The sequence below is a fragment of the Pelophylax lessonae genome (assembly GCF_965119305.1).
Source record: "Pelophylax lessonae genome assembly, chromosome: 9".
Taxonomy (NCBI): domain Eukaryota; kingdom Metazoa; phylum Chordata; class Amphibia; order Anura; family Ranidae; genus Pelophylax; species Pelophylax lessonae.
The window spans coordinates 107,040,912-107,053,707 of NC_138776.1; the positions used below are offsets into that span (position 1 = coordinate 107,040,912).

General features: G+C 43.1%; 1 protein-coding gene across 3 annotated transcripts in view; it reads right to left on the reverse strand.

Annotated features, from left to right (window-relative positions):
• The window catches only part of YBX3 (Y-box binding protein 3), a 38,032-nt gene that overhangs the window by 18,013 nt on the left and 7,223 nt on the right, over positions 1 to 12,796 (reverse strand). For all 3 annotated transcript variants that reach the window (XM_082269136.1, XM_082269134.1, XM_082269135.1), the window contains exons 4-5: positions 12,148 to 12,237; positions 7,862 to 7,984 (exon numbers count right to left, since the gene is read on the reverse strand). In XM_082269136.1, coding sequence (XP_082125262.1) covers positions 7,862 to 7,984; positions 12,148 to 12,237 — 213 coding nt within the window. The remainder of the gene's footprint in view (positions 1 to 7,861; positions 7,985 to 12,147; positions 12,238 to 12,796) is intronic.

Below are 12,796 nucleotides of genomic sequence, written 5' to 3' on the forward strand. Positions count from 1 at the left end.
TGGATCTAGATTATCCAGTTCGTCGCCCAGTCCGGCAGTTGAAAGTAGATTCTCACAGGAACAAAATAACAAAGATGGGAAAAAATCCATTTAAAAGGAAAAAAATTGCCAGGACCAAAGATCCCAGCAAGGAACTAGGTCCTTACTCCTGACTAGGCAGAAAAGAACTGAGTGCCTATGGCTGAGAGTGGGTGTATACTCCTGGGACTGCCCATAGGCGTAGTCAAGCTTTTTCCTGCCTAGTGTCCTACTCCTGTAGGGGGCAGTATAACCCAATGGTTAAATAGAATCAGGAGCTGTATCCGTCAATGAACGAAAGAGAAATGCAGTTTCCACTACTTGCAATTTGTTCTTTTATTATATAGACTCCAAACTCCCAGTTTGACTTGAACGCCCCTCGTAGTAAAACGCTGACAACAGGACAGGAAATTAGAGAAATGTTCTCGAATAGTCTCAAAAAGCAGTAAAAACTTTTCAATCCTGTAACTTTAACTGTACTTACGCATTCAATAAAAGCTGGAAAAACTATTTTCTGAGCTTTATTACATTTTGAAAAAATCATGAAAGCCTGTTTTTTTGGGCTTTGTATAATATAGTAAATATGACTAGTGTTGAGCGAACACGGACTGTATTATTCGTGTTCGTACCGAATAATTGGATTTTTTGTACCCGAACACGGACACGGACACTTTACTGTATGTTCGGGTAAAAATCCGTGTTCGGTCGTTTTATTTCCGGGTTTTGCATGCTTTGGCGCTCTTTTCATGGCGGGCTTTCAACAGCCAATCAACAATCGTTTAACTGGTGTGCCTTAAGCCATCCCAGCCATGCCTGCAAATGTCTCAGTAGCTGTGATTGGCCGTCTGAAGCATGTGACCAAGTCTTTATAAGTTCGAGGCAGCCGCAGCGGCGTCATTATGCTGCTTAGATTCAGGGACAGAGCACACATCAACGTGCTGGCTGCTGATTAGGGAAAGATAGGCAGGAAAAAACCATTTGTGTCCGGATAGAATTGAGGGACAGGTCGGAGTGTTTAGGCAGGGCGAGTTGTAGGCATTTTAGGGATAGAGTCTGCTGAATTATAGGGTCAGTGTCTTCTACAAACTACAATCGATATTGCTGTGTGGGGGGTGGGGTCTGCACTCAATCCTGATCTACGATCTCTTCTCAATCCTGTTAGGGACAGAGTCTGCTGAATTTTAGGGAAACTGTGTTCTACAAACTACAATCGATATTGCTGTGTGGTGTGGGATTGGAGATAGGCAGGTGTCAGTGATCCACATCCATTTTTCTGTGTGTGAGCTGCAGTGAACACAATCTTTTTGGGCTGCAGTGAACACAATCTTTTTGGGCTGCAGTGAACACAATCTTTTTGGGCTGCAGTGAACACAATCTTTTTGGGCTGCAGTGAACACAATCTTTTTGGGGTGCAGTGAACAAAATCTTTTTGGGGTGCAGTGAACACAATCCTTTTTGGTGTGCAGTGAACACAATCTTTGTGGGGTGCAGTGAACAAAATCCTTTGTGGGGTGCAGTGAACACAATCTTTTTGGGGTGCAGTGAACAAAATCCTTTTTGGGGTGCAGTGAACAACATCCTTTTTGGGGTGCAGTGAACACAATCTTTTTGGGGTGCAGTGAACAAAATCCTTTGTGGGGTGCAGTGAACACAATCTTTTTGGGGTGCAGTGAACACAATCTTTTTGGGGTGGAGTGAACAACATCCTTTTTGGGGTGCAGTGAACAACATCCTTTTTGGGGTGCAGTGAACAAAATCATTTTTGGGGTGCAGTGAACACAATCTTTTTGGGGTGCAGTGAACACAATCTTTGTGGGGTGCAGTGAACACAATCTTTTTGGGGTGGAGTGAACAACATCCTTTTTGGGGTGCAGTGAACAACATCCTTTTTGGGGTGCAGTGAACACAATCTTTTTGAGGTGCAGTGAACACAATCTTTGTGGGGTACAGTGAACAGAATCTTTGTGGGGTGCAGTGAACACAATCTTTGGGGGGTACAGTGAACACAATCTTTGTGAGGTGCAGTGAACACAATCTTTGTGGGGTGCAGTGAACACAATCATTGTGGGGTGCAGTGAACTCAATCTTTGTGGGGTACAGTGAACACAATCTCATACTTCTGAAGGTTTGAGGGTGCTGCCTGTTCCATACTCCCCCTACTCCTCATCTAGCCTTTTAGGGGTACAAACAATAGTAATTGGGGCCTAGTGTGGTTGTGTACGTGTGATATACATACACTTTTTTGGGATCATATTTTCTATTCCGCTATTTAATCAAAAACCTTTGGGGATCAGTTAAATTGGGGGATAGTCTGTGTTGGTACGTGTGAGAGAGATCCACCTTTCCAAGTTGTTGGGGTTCATCTCATACTTCTGAAGGTTTGAGGGTGCTGCCTGTTCCATACTCCCCCTACTCCTAGCCTTTTAGGGGTACAAACAATAGTAATTGGGGCCTAGTGTGGTTGTGTACGTGTGATATACATACACTTTTTTGGGATCATATTTTCTATTCCGCTATTTAATCAAAAACCTTTGGGGATCAGTTAAATTGGGGGATAGTCTGTGTTGGTACGTGTGAGAGAGATCCACCTTTCCAAGTTGTTGGGGTTCATCTCATACTTCTGAAGGTTTGAGGGTGCTGCCTGTTCCATACTCCCCCCTACTCCTAGCCTTTTAGGGGTACAAACAATAGTAATTGGGGCCTAGTGTGGTTGTGTACGTGTGATATACATACACTTTTTTGGGATCATATTTTCTATTCCGCTATTTAATCAAAAACCTTTGGGGATCAGTTAAATTGGGGGATAGTCTGTGTTGGTACGTGTGAGAGAGATCCACCTTTCCAAGTTGTTGGGGTTCATCTCATACTTCTGAAGGTTTGAGGGTGCTGCCTGTTCCATACTCCCCCTACTCCTAGCCTTTTAGGGGTACAAACAATAGTAATTGGGGCCTAGTGTGGTTGTGTACGTGTGATATACATACACTTTTTTGGGATCATATTTTCTATTCCGCTATTTAATCAAAAACCTTTGGGGATCAGTTAAATTGGGGGATAGTCTGTGTTGGTACGTGTGAGAGAGATCCACCTTTCCAAGTTGTTGGGGTTCATCTCATACTTCTGAAGGTTTGAGGGTGCTGCCTGTTCCATACTCCCCCTACTCCTAGCCTTTTAGGGGTACAAACAATAGTAATTGGGGCCTAGTGTGGTTGTGTACGTGTGATATACATACACTTTTTTGGGATCATATTTTCTATTCCGCTATTTAATCAAAAACCTTTGGGGATCAGTTAAATTGGGGGATAGTCTGTGTTGGTACGTGTGAGAGAGATCCACCTTTCCAAGTTGTTGGGGTTCATCTCATACTTCTGAAGGTTTGAGGGTGCTGCCTGTTCCATACTCCCCCTACTCCTAGCCTTTTAGGGGTACAAACAATAGTAATTGGGGCCTAGTGTGGTTGTGTACGTGTGATATACATACACTTTTTTGGGATCATATTTTCTATTCCGCTATTTAATCAAAAACCTTTGGGGATCAGTTAAATTGGGGGATAGTCTGTGTTGGTACGTGTGAGAGAGATCCACCTTTCCAAGTTGTTGGGGTTCATCTCATACTTCTGAAGGTTTGAGGGTGCTGCCTGTTCCATACTCCCCCTACTCCTAGCCTTTTAGGGGTACAAACAATAGTAATTGGGGCCTAGTGTGGTTGTGTACGTGTGATATACATACACTTTTTTGGGATCATATTTTCTATTCCGCTATTTAATCAAAAACCTTTGGGGATCAGTTAAATTGGGGGATAGTCTGTGTTGGTACGTGTGAGAGAGATCCACCTTTCCAAGTTGTTGGGGTTCATCTCATACTTCTGAAGGTTTGAGGGTGCTGCCTGTTCCATACTCCCCCTACTCCTAGCCTTTTAGGGGTACAAACAATAGTAATTGGGGCCTAGTGTGGTTGTGTACGTGTGATATACATACACTTTTTTTGGATCATATTTTCTATTCCGCTATTTAATCAAAAACCTTTGGGGATCAGTTAAATTGGGGGATAGTCTGTGTTGGTACGTGTGAGAGAGATCCACCTTTCCAAGTTGTTGGGGTTCATCTCATACTTCTGAAGGTTTGAGGGTGCTGCCTGTTCCATACTCCCCCTACTCCTAGCCTTTTAGGGGTACAAACAATAGTAATTGGGGCCCAGTGTGGTTGTGTACGTGTGATATACATACACTTTTTTGGGATCATATTTTCTATTCCGCTATTTAATCAAAAACCTTTGGGGATCAGTTAAATTGGGGGATAGTCTGTGTCGGTACGTGTGAGAGAGATCCACCTTTCCAAGTTGTTGGGGTTCATCTCATACTTCTGAAGGTTTGAGGGTGCTGCCTGTTCCATACCCCCCCTACTCCTCATCTAGCCTTTTAGGGGTACAAACAATAGTAATTGGGGCCTAGTGTGGTTGTGTACGTGCGAGATACATACACTTTTTTTGATCATATTTCCTATTCCGCTATTCAATAAAAACCTTTGAGGATCAATTGAATTGCGGGATAGTCTGTGTCGGTACGTGTGAGAGAGATCCACCTTTCCAAGTTGTTGGGGTTCATCTCATACTTCTGAAGGTTTGAGGGTGCTGCCTGTTCCATACTCCCCCTACTCCTCATCTAGCCTTTTAGGGGTACAAACAATAGTAATTGGGGCCTAGTGTGGTTGTGTACGTGTGATATACATACACTTTTTTGGGATCATATTTTCTATTCCGCTATTTAATCAAAAACCTTTGGGGATCAGTTAAATTGGGGGATAGTCTGTGTCGGTACGTGTGAGAGAGATCCACCTTTCCAAGTTGTTGGGGTTCATCTCATACTTCTGAAGGTTTGAGGGTGCTGCCTGTTCCATACCCCCCCTACTCCTCATCTAGCCTTTTAGGGGTACAAACAATAGTAATTGGGGCCTAGTGTGGTTGTGTACGTGTGATATACATACACTTTTTTTGGATCATATTTTCTATTCCGCTATTTAATCAAAAACCTTTGGGGATCAGTTAAATTGGGGGATAGTCTGTGTCGGTACGTGTGAGAGAGATCCACCTTTCCAAGTTGTTGGGGTTCATCTCATACTTCTGAAGGTTTGAGGGTGCTGCCTGTTCCATACCCCCCCTACTCCTCATCTAGCCTTTTAGGGGTACAAACAATAGTAATTGGGGCCTAGTGTGGTTGTGTACGTGCGAGATACATACACTTTTTTTGATCATATTTCCTATTCCGCTATTCAATAAAAACCTTTGAGGATCAATTGAATTGCGGGATAGTCTGTGTCGGTACGTGTGAGAGAGATCCACCTTTCCAAGTTGTTGGGGTTCATCTCATACTTCTGAAGGTTTGAGGGTGCTGCCTGTTCCATACTCCCCCTACTCCTCATCTAGCCTTTTAGGGGTACAAACAATAGTAATTGGGGCCCAGTGTGGTTGTGTACGTGTGATATACATACACTTTTTTTGGATCATATTTTCTATTCCGCTATTTAATTTAACTGGGCCTCCATGCGAGACCTGTGTGCCTTGTTGCGCTGTTTTGAGTACTCCACCAACATGGCCAGTGGCAATGACGCCGTTCTCAGCTTAACTATCCCACTTCTATGCCTCCTTGAAAAAACAATTCGGGCGATGATGGAAGAGGATGTGGCACAGGATGAGGAGGAGGAGGAGGATGAAGAGGTAACATTTCCAAGGCTTTCAGGGCAGTCATTCGCAAGGGGCTCCGAGGGTGGGTTCCTGCACACGCAAACGCCAGGGACGCAATTGTCCAGCAGGGGCACAGTTCTGGAGGATGAGGAGGATGAGGAGGAGGAGGAGCTGGAGGAGGAGATGGAACCATGTTCACAGCAGGGTGGCACCCAGGCCAGCTCATGGCCATCACTGGTGCGTGGCTGGGGGGATACAGAGGACACGGACGATACACCTCCCACAGAGGACAGCCTTTCGTTGCCTCTGGGCAGCCTGGCACACATGAGCGATTACATGCTGCAGTGTCTCCACAACGACCGCCGAGTTGCCCACATTCTAACTTGTGCTGATTACTGGGTGGCCACGCTGCTGGATCCCCGTTACAAGGACAACGTACCGTCCTTAATTCACTCACTGGAGCGCGATCGCAAGATGCGCGAGTACAAGCGCACGCTGGTAGACGCCATGCTGCTGGCATTCCCATCTGACAGCGGGGCCACAGTGGAAGCACAAGGCAGAGGAGGAGGAGGAGGAGGTCGCCAACGCAACCAGGGCACCGCCAGCACCTCAGAAGGCAGGGTTAGCATGGCCGAAATGTGGAAAAGCTTTGTCAGCACGCCACAACAAACAGCAGCACCAGCAGCTCAGATGGAACGTCTTAGCAGGAGGCAGCATTTTACCAACATGGTGGAGCAGTATGTGTGCACACGCCTACATGTAGTGAATGACGGGTCTGCCCCCTTCAACTTCTGGGTCTCCAAATTGGGCACATGGCTTGAGCTTGCCCTTTACGCCTTGGAGGTGCTGGCGTGCCCTGCAGCCAGTGTATTATCTGAACGGGTATTTAGCACGGCTGGGGGCGTTATAACAGACAAGCGCAGCCGCCTGTCCAGAGACAATGTGGACAAGCTCACGTTCATTAAAATGAACCAGGCATGGATCCCACGGGACTTTTCCGTACCTTATGCAGAATAGCAATGGATACCGACCTTACCCACCCATTGTTCCATTTTTGCTCTTTCTCACTCTTTTGGGGTGTACCCTCATTTAAAATTTTTGAAAAGAAGCAGTGTTGGCTACCTCGTCCTCCTCCTCAGGGCCAGATTAATGTAGGGGCTATTGGAGCTGCAGCTCCAGGCCCCTACCTTTTATATAGGCCCCGGGTTGGCCATATTCACTGTTACCGCTCTTCTGTCACTTGTAAACACAGAAGTCTGGCTTCTATGCTCGCTTCCCCAGGCAGCACCCTCAGAACCTCCCCACACAGCGTGAAGGCCGGACAAGGAGGGACAGTTGGCGATGCATGGATGTGTTTATGGGCTTCAGAGACAGCATCCCATGTTGAATTAGGCATGCATGGCTGCACCCTTCCTCCTCTGGGTGCATGGCAAGGCACGGCCCTTAAGGCCCTTCAAAATCCTCAGCACCAAGCCCATGATGCTGTTAATCCGGCCCTGGTCCTCCTCCACCGCCGCTTCCACCTACACCGCCCATAGGTGTGCGCAGCCTATTGCATTAAGGTGTGCACCCCAAAGTTGAAATACACATGCATGTGTTTGCCAGCAGGGAGAGTAATGTATCGGGGCCATGTACCTGTAGGCAAGGAGAAATAGAGCAGAGCAGGTCCCAGGGAGATCTTTCCCATCTCCTCACTGGCAATGCTATGTGCCCTAGGTGATTAGGGTGTGCCCAGGCACACCCAGCACACCCTGTGCGCACGCCTATGTCACCGCCACATCCACCACCACCTCAACCTCCCTCCTACTCCATATGGGCCTCGTCCTTCAGAGATGAAGAAGAACATTGTTTTATTTTTCTGTTTTTTTTTTGTTGTTTTAAGTTATTTCCCTATCCACATTTGTTTGCAGAGCACTTGCCATGCTCTTAATTACGTTTTGCTGCCATTTGCAGCACTCTAGCCCTTTCCTTTGGTGTTTTAGAGCCATTTTAGTGCCTTAAAGTTCGGGTCCCCATTGACTTCAATGGGGTTCGGTGTCCGGGAAAAGTTCGGTAAAAGTCCGGGACACGGACCCGGACTTTTTTTTAAAGTTCGGCCGAACCCGTCGAACACGGACATCTAGGTGTTCGCTCAACCCTAAATATGACATATGACATTTATTACATACCTCTCTTGGAGGTCCCCTTCTGCGTCCATAGTACCCACGTCGGTATCTACGCCTGTCAGCGGCATATCGACTTCCTTGGACAGGAGCTCCTTTCGGGCCTGTTACATTAGCTGCCTCGGCACCCTAAAAATATTAAAAGGTTTAGACTTAGAAGCAGACAAATTGTAAAATAATTAGTCAGTTGTCATCAAGTGTATAAGGTTTAAAATGCTAAGTTTTATTTCAAGAAAGTATCATTCTCTACTACATTCGTAATCTAACTGCAGTTGTTGGATTTATCTTTCCTAATCAATGATGATCACTTTATCAACATTGCCTATAAGAAAAGGTTGTGCAATCCTGATTGATCAAGATAGTTATGTAAAGGTTTGGGACAAACTTTAATACAGAAAGCATGCCAAATAAAGCAATCCCGGACTTTATTAATTTTAGGCAAAATAACGAGTTTGCTTTAATGGAGGTACTGCAAGCAGTTTTTATTCACTTCCCTGTTCTGACTCTGGAGCCTGGAAATCTACCCTATACTTCTTGTGTGAATGAACATGTGATATTCATCCTGCCTCCCAAAATGCAAGTGGCCTGCCATCGGGTAAGCCATAGCTCCCAACAACTGTCTCTGATTTCAAGGTACTGTCCCTGATTTGGAACAAAATTCCTCTGTCCCTCTTTCCTCCTCATTTGTCTCTTATTGTAGTCTGATCTATACAGTTGTTCATAAAATGCCCTTTTTATCTTTTGAAAAGTGTTTCCTAGTGCTAAACCTTTCATCCAATTTTATATTGCTGCATTTGTATAATTCAAAAGCCAATATAAAGAAATAGTAGTGGTAAAAAAAGCACTTGTGGGTTTAACTAATCATTTTTTTTGTATCATTCCCCTACATACATACATTCTACATATTTTTGGTAATAGGTGTCCCTCCTTCCCATCTCAAAATGTTGGAAGGTATGGGTATGGGCATGTGGGAGCAGTGGAAGTTTCAACTTAACTTAACTTTACACTTATTCAGAACTAAGGACTGTGGCAGCAGGGTGGTACAAGAAAAGTAGGAATTGACTGCCTAACACACTGCACTTGCCTAGTGTAAGCAAAAATAAACATATACCACCACTTCTCTTTAAATGACCTGACAACTCTGCCTCTGCATACATATAATTTAATTTCACAAGGAAATCATTTTATCCACAGAAATACCTGTGTGGTGTAAACTTCAATACATTTATAGCTCAAACATGAAAGACAATAAATAGAAAAAACAAAAACCACATTTAAATAATATTGCAATGTACACACATAATAACCCACCATCATTAAAAAAAAAAAATGATCTGCCTATTATAATTAAATGTTTTATTGGGGACCTGAATAAAAGGTCCATGTATGGTTAATTTGTGGACCTTTGATCTAAATATCAAAATAAACTATTTAAAATTTGGCAGTATGCATGGTCTGCATGTATTGGGTACCCTGTTCCATGATATTTTGATAGAAACATCTGCCTTATTTAATGGAGGTGGGTTTAGTATGTGTGTACAATTTTGTAATTTTAGGATCTGTTGTTTGCTAGGTGATATGCACTTGGGAGTGCATAACTATTTTGTGCCTTTCATGCTCAAGCAAAGTACTAGAGAAGTGGCCAGAAGCATGTTTTGGTGAAGTGCTATTTTTGAGCAGCAGACAATGTATGAATCAAGTTTTGATACTATAAAAAATAAGCCACATAATTACATTGGCCCTGTTCTGAAATGACTTGTAAAATAAAATTGATAAAATCCTTCCCTAGTTACAGTGGAGCACTAAGGAATGTTGCAAGCTTCTCCAGTTTCCACACACAATACAAAGACATGCTGGTACGTTAACTGGCTCCTGTCTAAATTGACCCTAACATGTTTATGTATGAATGTGAGTTAGGGACCTTAGGGACCTTGAAGGTGACTAATGTGAATGTATAATATATATGTAAAGCGCTGTGTAAATTGTCAGTGTTACATAAATTCCTGTGATAAATAAATAAATAACTAAAAATACAATTTATTACTTTGTAACTACTTCACACCTAGATACTATAGCATAGTGCATTTTCAAATGATTGGACATTTTTAAAAAGCATTTAAGCAGGTTTTTTAATTACACGATGGTCAAACACATATGAACACCTCTCATTGTTGCGTTTATAGCACATACAGCATCTCACAAAAGTGAGTACACCCCTCACATTTTTGTTAATATTGCATTAAATCTTTTCATGTGACAACACTGAAGAAATGACACTTTGTTACAATGCAAAGTAGTGAGTGTACAGCTTGTATAACAGTGTAAAATTGCTGTCCCCTCAAAATAACTCAACACACAGTCAATAATGTCTAAACCGCTGGCAACAAAAGTGAGTACACCCATAAGTATAAATGTCCAAATTAGGCCCAATTAGTCACTTTCCCTCCCTGGAGCAGATGTGTTAAATTTGGTTTTATCGTTCTCATTCTCTCATACTGGTCCCTGGAAGTTCAGCATGGCACCTCATGAAAAAGAACTCTCTGAGGATCTGAAAAAAAAAAGAATTGTTGTTCTACATAAAGATGGCCTAGGCTATAAGAAGATTGCAAAAACCCTGAACCTGGGCTGCAGTATGATGGTCAAGACCATACAGCGTTTTAACAGGACAGGTTCCACTCAGAACAGGCTTCGCCATGGTCGACCAAAGAAGTTGAGTGCACATACTCAGCGTCATATCCAGAGGTTGCCTTTGAGAAATAGACATATGAGTGCTGCCAGCATTGCTGCAGAGGTTAAATGGGTGGGCGGAGTAAGCCTGTCAGTGCTCAGACCATACACCGCACACTGCATTATATTGGTCTGCATGGCTGTCGTCCCAGAAGGAAGCCTCTTCTAAAGATGATGCACATGGTTTGCTGAAGACAAGCAGACTAAGGACATAGATTACTGGAACCATGTCCTGTGGTCTGATGAGACCAAGATAAACTTATTTGGTTTAGATGGTGTCAAGTGTGTGTGGTGGCAACCAGGTGAGGAGTACAAAGACAAGTGTGTCTTGCCTACAGTCAAACATGGTGGTGGGAGTGTCATGGTTTGGGGCTGCATGAGTACTGCCAGCACTGGGGAGCTACGGTTCATTGAGGGAACCATGAATGCCAACATTTACTGTGACATACTGAAGCAGAGCATGATCCCCTCCCTTCAGAGACTGGGCTGCAGGTCAGTATTCCAACATGATAACGACCCCCAACACACCTCCAAGACAACCACTGCCTTGCTAAAGAAGCTGAGGGTAAAGGTGATGGACTAGCCAAGCATTTCTCCATACCTAAACCCTATTGAGCATTTGTGGGACATCCTCAAACAAAAGGTGGAGGAGTGCAAGGTCTCTAACATCTGCCAGTTCTGTGATGTCGTCATGGAGGAGTGGAAGAGAACTCCAGTTGCAACCTGTGAAGCTCTGGTGAACTCCGTGACCAAGAGGGTTAAGGCAGTACTGAAAAATAATGGTGGCCACACAAAACATTGACACTTTGGGCCCAATTCGGACATTTTCACTTAGAGGTATACTAACGTTTGTCGCCAGCGGTTTAGACATTAACCACTTTAGCCCCGGAGGATTTTCCTGCTTAATGACCAGGCCACTTTTTTCAACTTGGCACTGCGCGACTTTAAATGACAATTGCGCGGTCATGCAATGCTGTACCCAAGCAAAATTTACGTCCTTTTTTTCCCACAAACAGAGCTTTCTTTTGGTGGTATTTGATCACCTTTGCGCTTTTTATTTTTTGCGATATTAAAAAAAAAATAGCCCAAATTTTGCGGAAAAATTGACATTTTCTACTTTGACAGTTATTTTGTGTCATATATTTAGGCCAAAATGTATTTAGCTACATGTCTTTGACAAAAAAATTCTCAATGAGCGTATTTTTAACAACTTTAAGACCGGAAGATTTTACCCCCTTCCTGACCAGGCGATAGTTTGCGATTTGGCACTGCGCTACTTTAATGGAAAATTGCGCGGTCGTGCGACGCTGTACCCAAATGAAATTTACGTCCTTTTTCCCCCCACAAATAGAGCTTTCTTTTGGTGGTATTTGATCACATTTGCGATTTTGAATTTTTGAAAAAAAGAATGACAATTTTGAAAAAAAAAATATATATTTTTCACATTCTGATATATAACATTCCCCCAAGTTGCTTAACACGTTTAGGGCAGATTTAGCCTTTACAAAAAAAAAAAAAAAAAGTAGGGGCTGTGAATTTGATGGTGGAATTGCAGAAATTCTTACCTTTTCCCCAGCAACAACATCAAACTCCACCACCTCTCCATCCCCTACGCTCCGCAGGTATTTGCGAGGATTATTTTTCTTGATTGCTGTCTGTCAAAAAATATAACATAAATGTCAGAAGTTAGAATATACTCATGAATTATCCATCCATAGCTACAATTTAAAATAAACCTGGCTAAACTTGATTGTAGATGAGGCAGTCCAAATTTATGAGGAAGGCTTCCAATTTACAAATCAGACCCAAAACATGAGATACAGGTTTAGCATAATTCCTAATATGCCAGATTCGTAGCCAAATAGTAGCATTACTGTTATCAGTAACTCAGTTTCTAAACAGAAAATTGTTTTTGGTTAGAATCAGAATTGCACTGGTAATAGATATGGAAAAAAATGCTTTCAGTTTTTACAAGAAATAATAGAATCTCTGAATTTTCCTAAACATGGAAAAATAATGAACGAAACAAGCAAAAAAAAAAAAAACATAATACAATTAAGATTTCAAGTGAACCCATAGGGTTTAATGGTGAACCCAGCACAAGCTAGGGATCTCTATATACATCCCAGATATCAACACCACAACATACTCTTGGTCAGCACTTTGCTGCATCAGGCAGCATGGGAAGGAACAGGTGTCTTATACAGAGGCAAA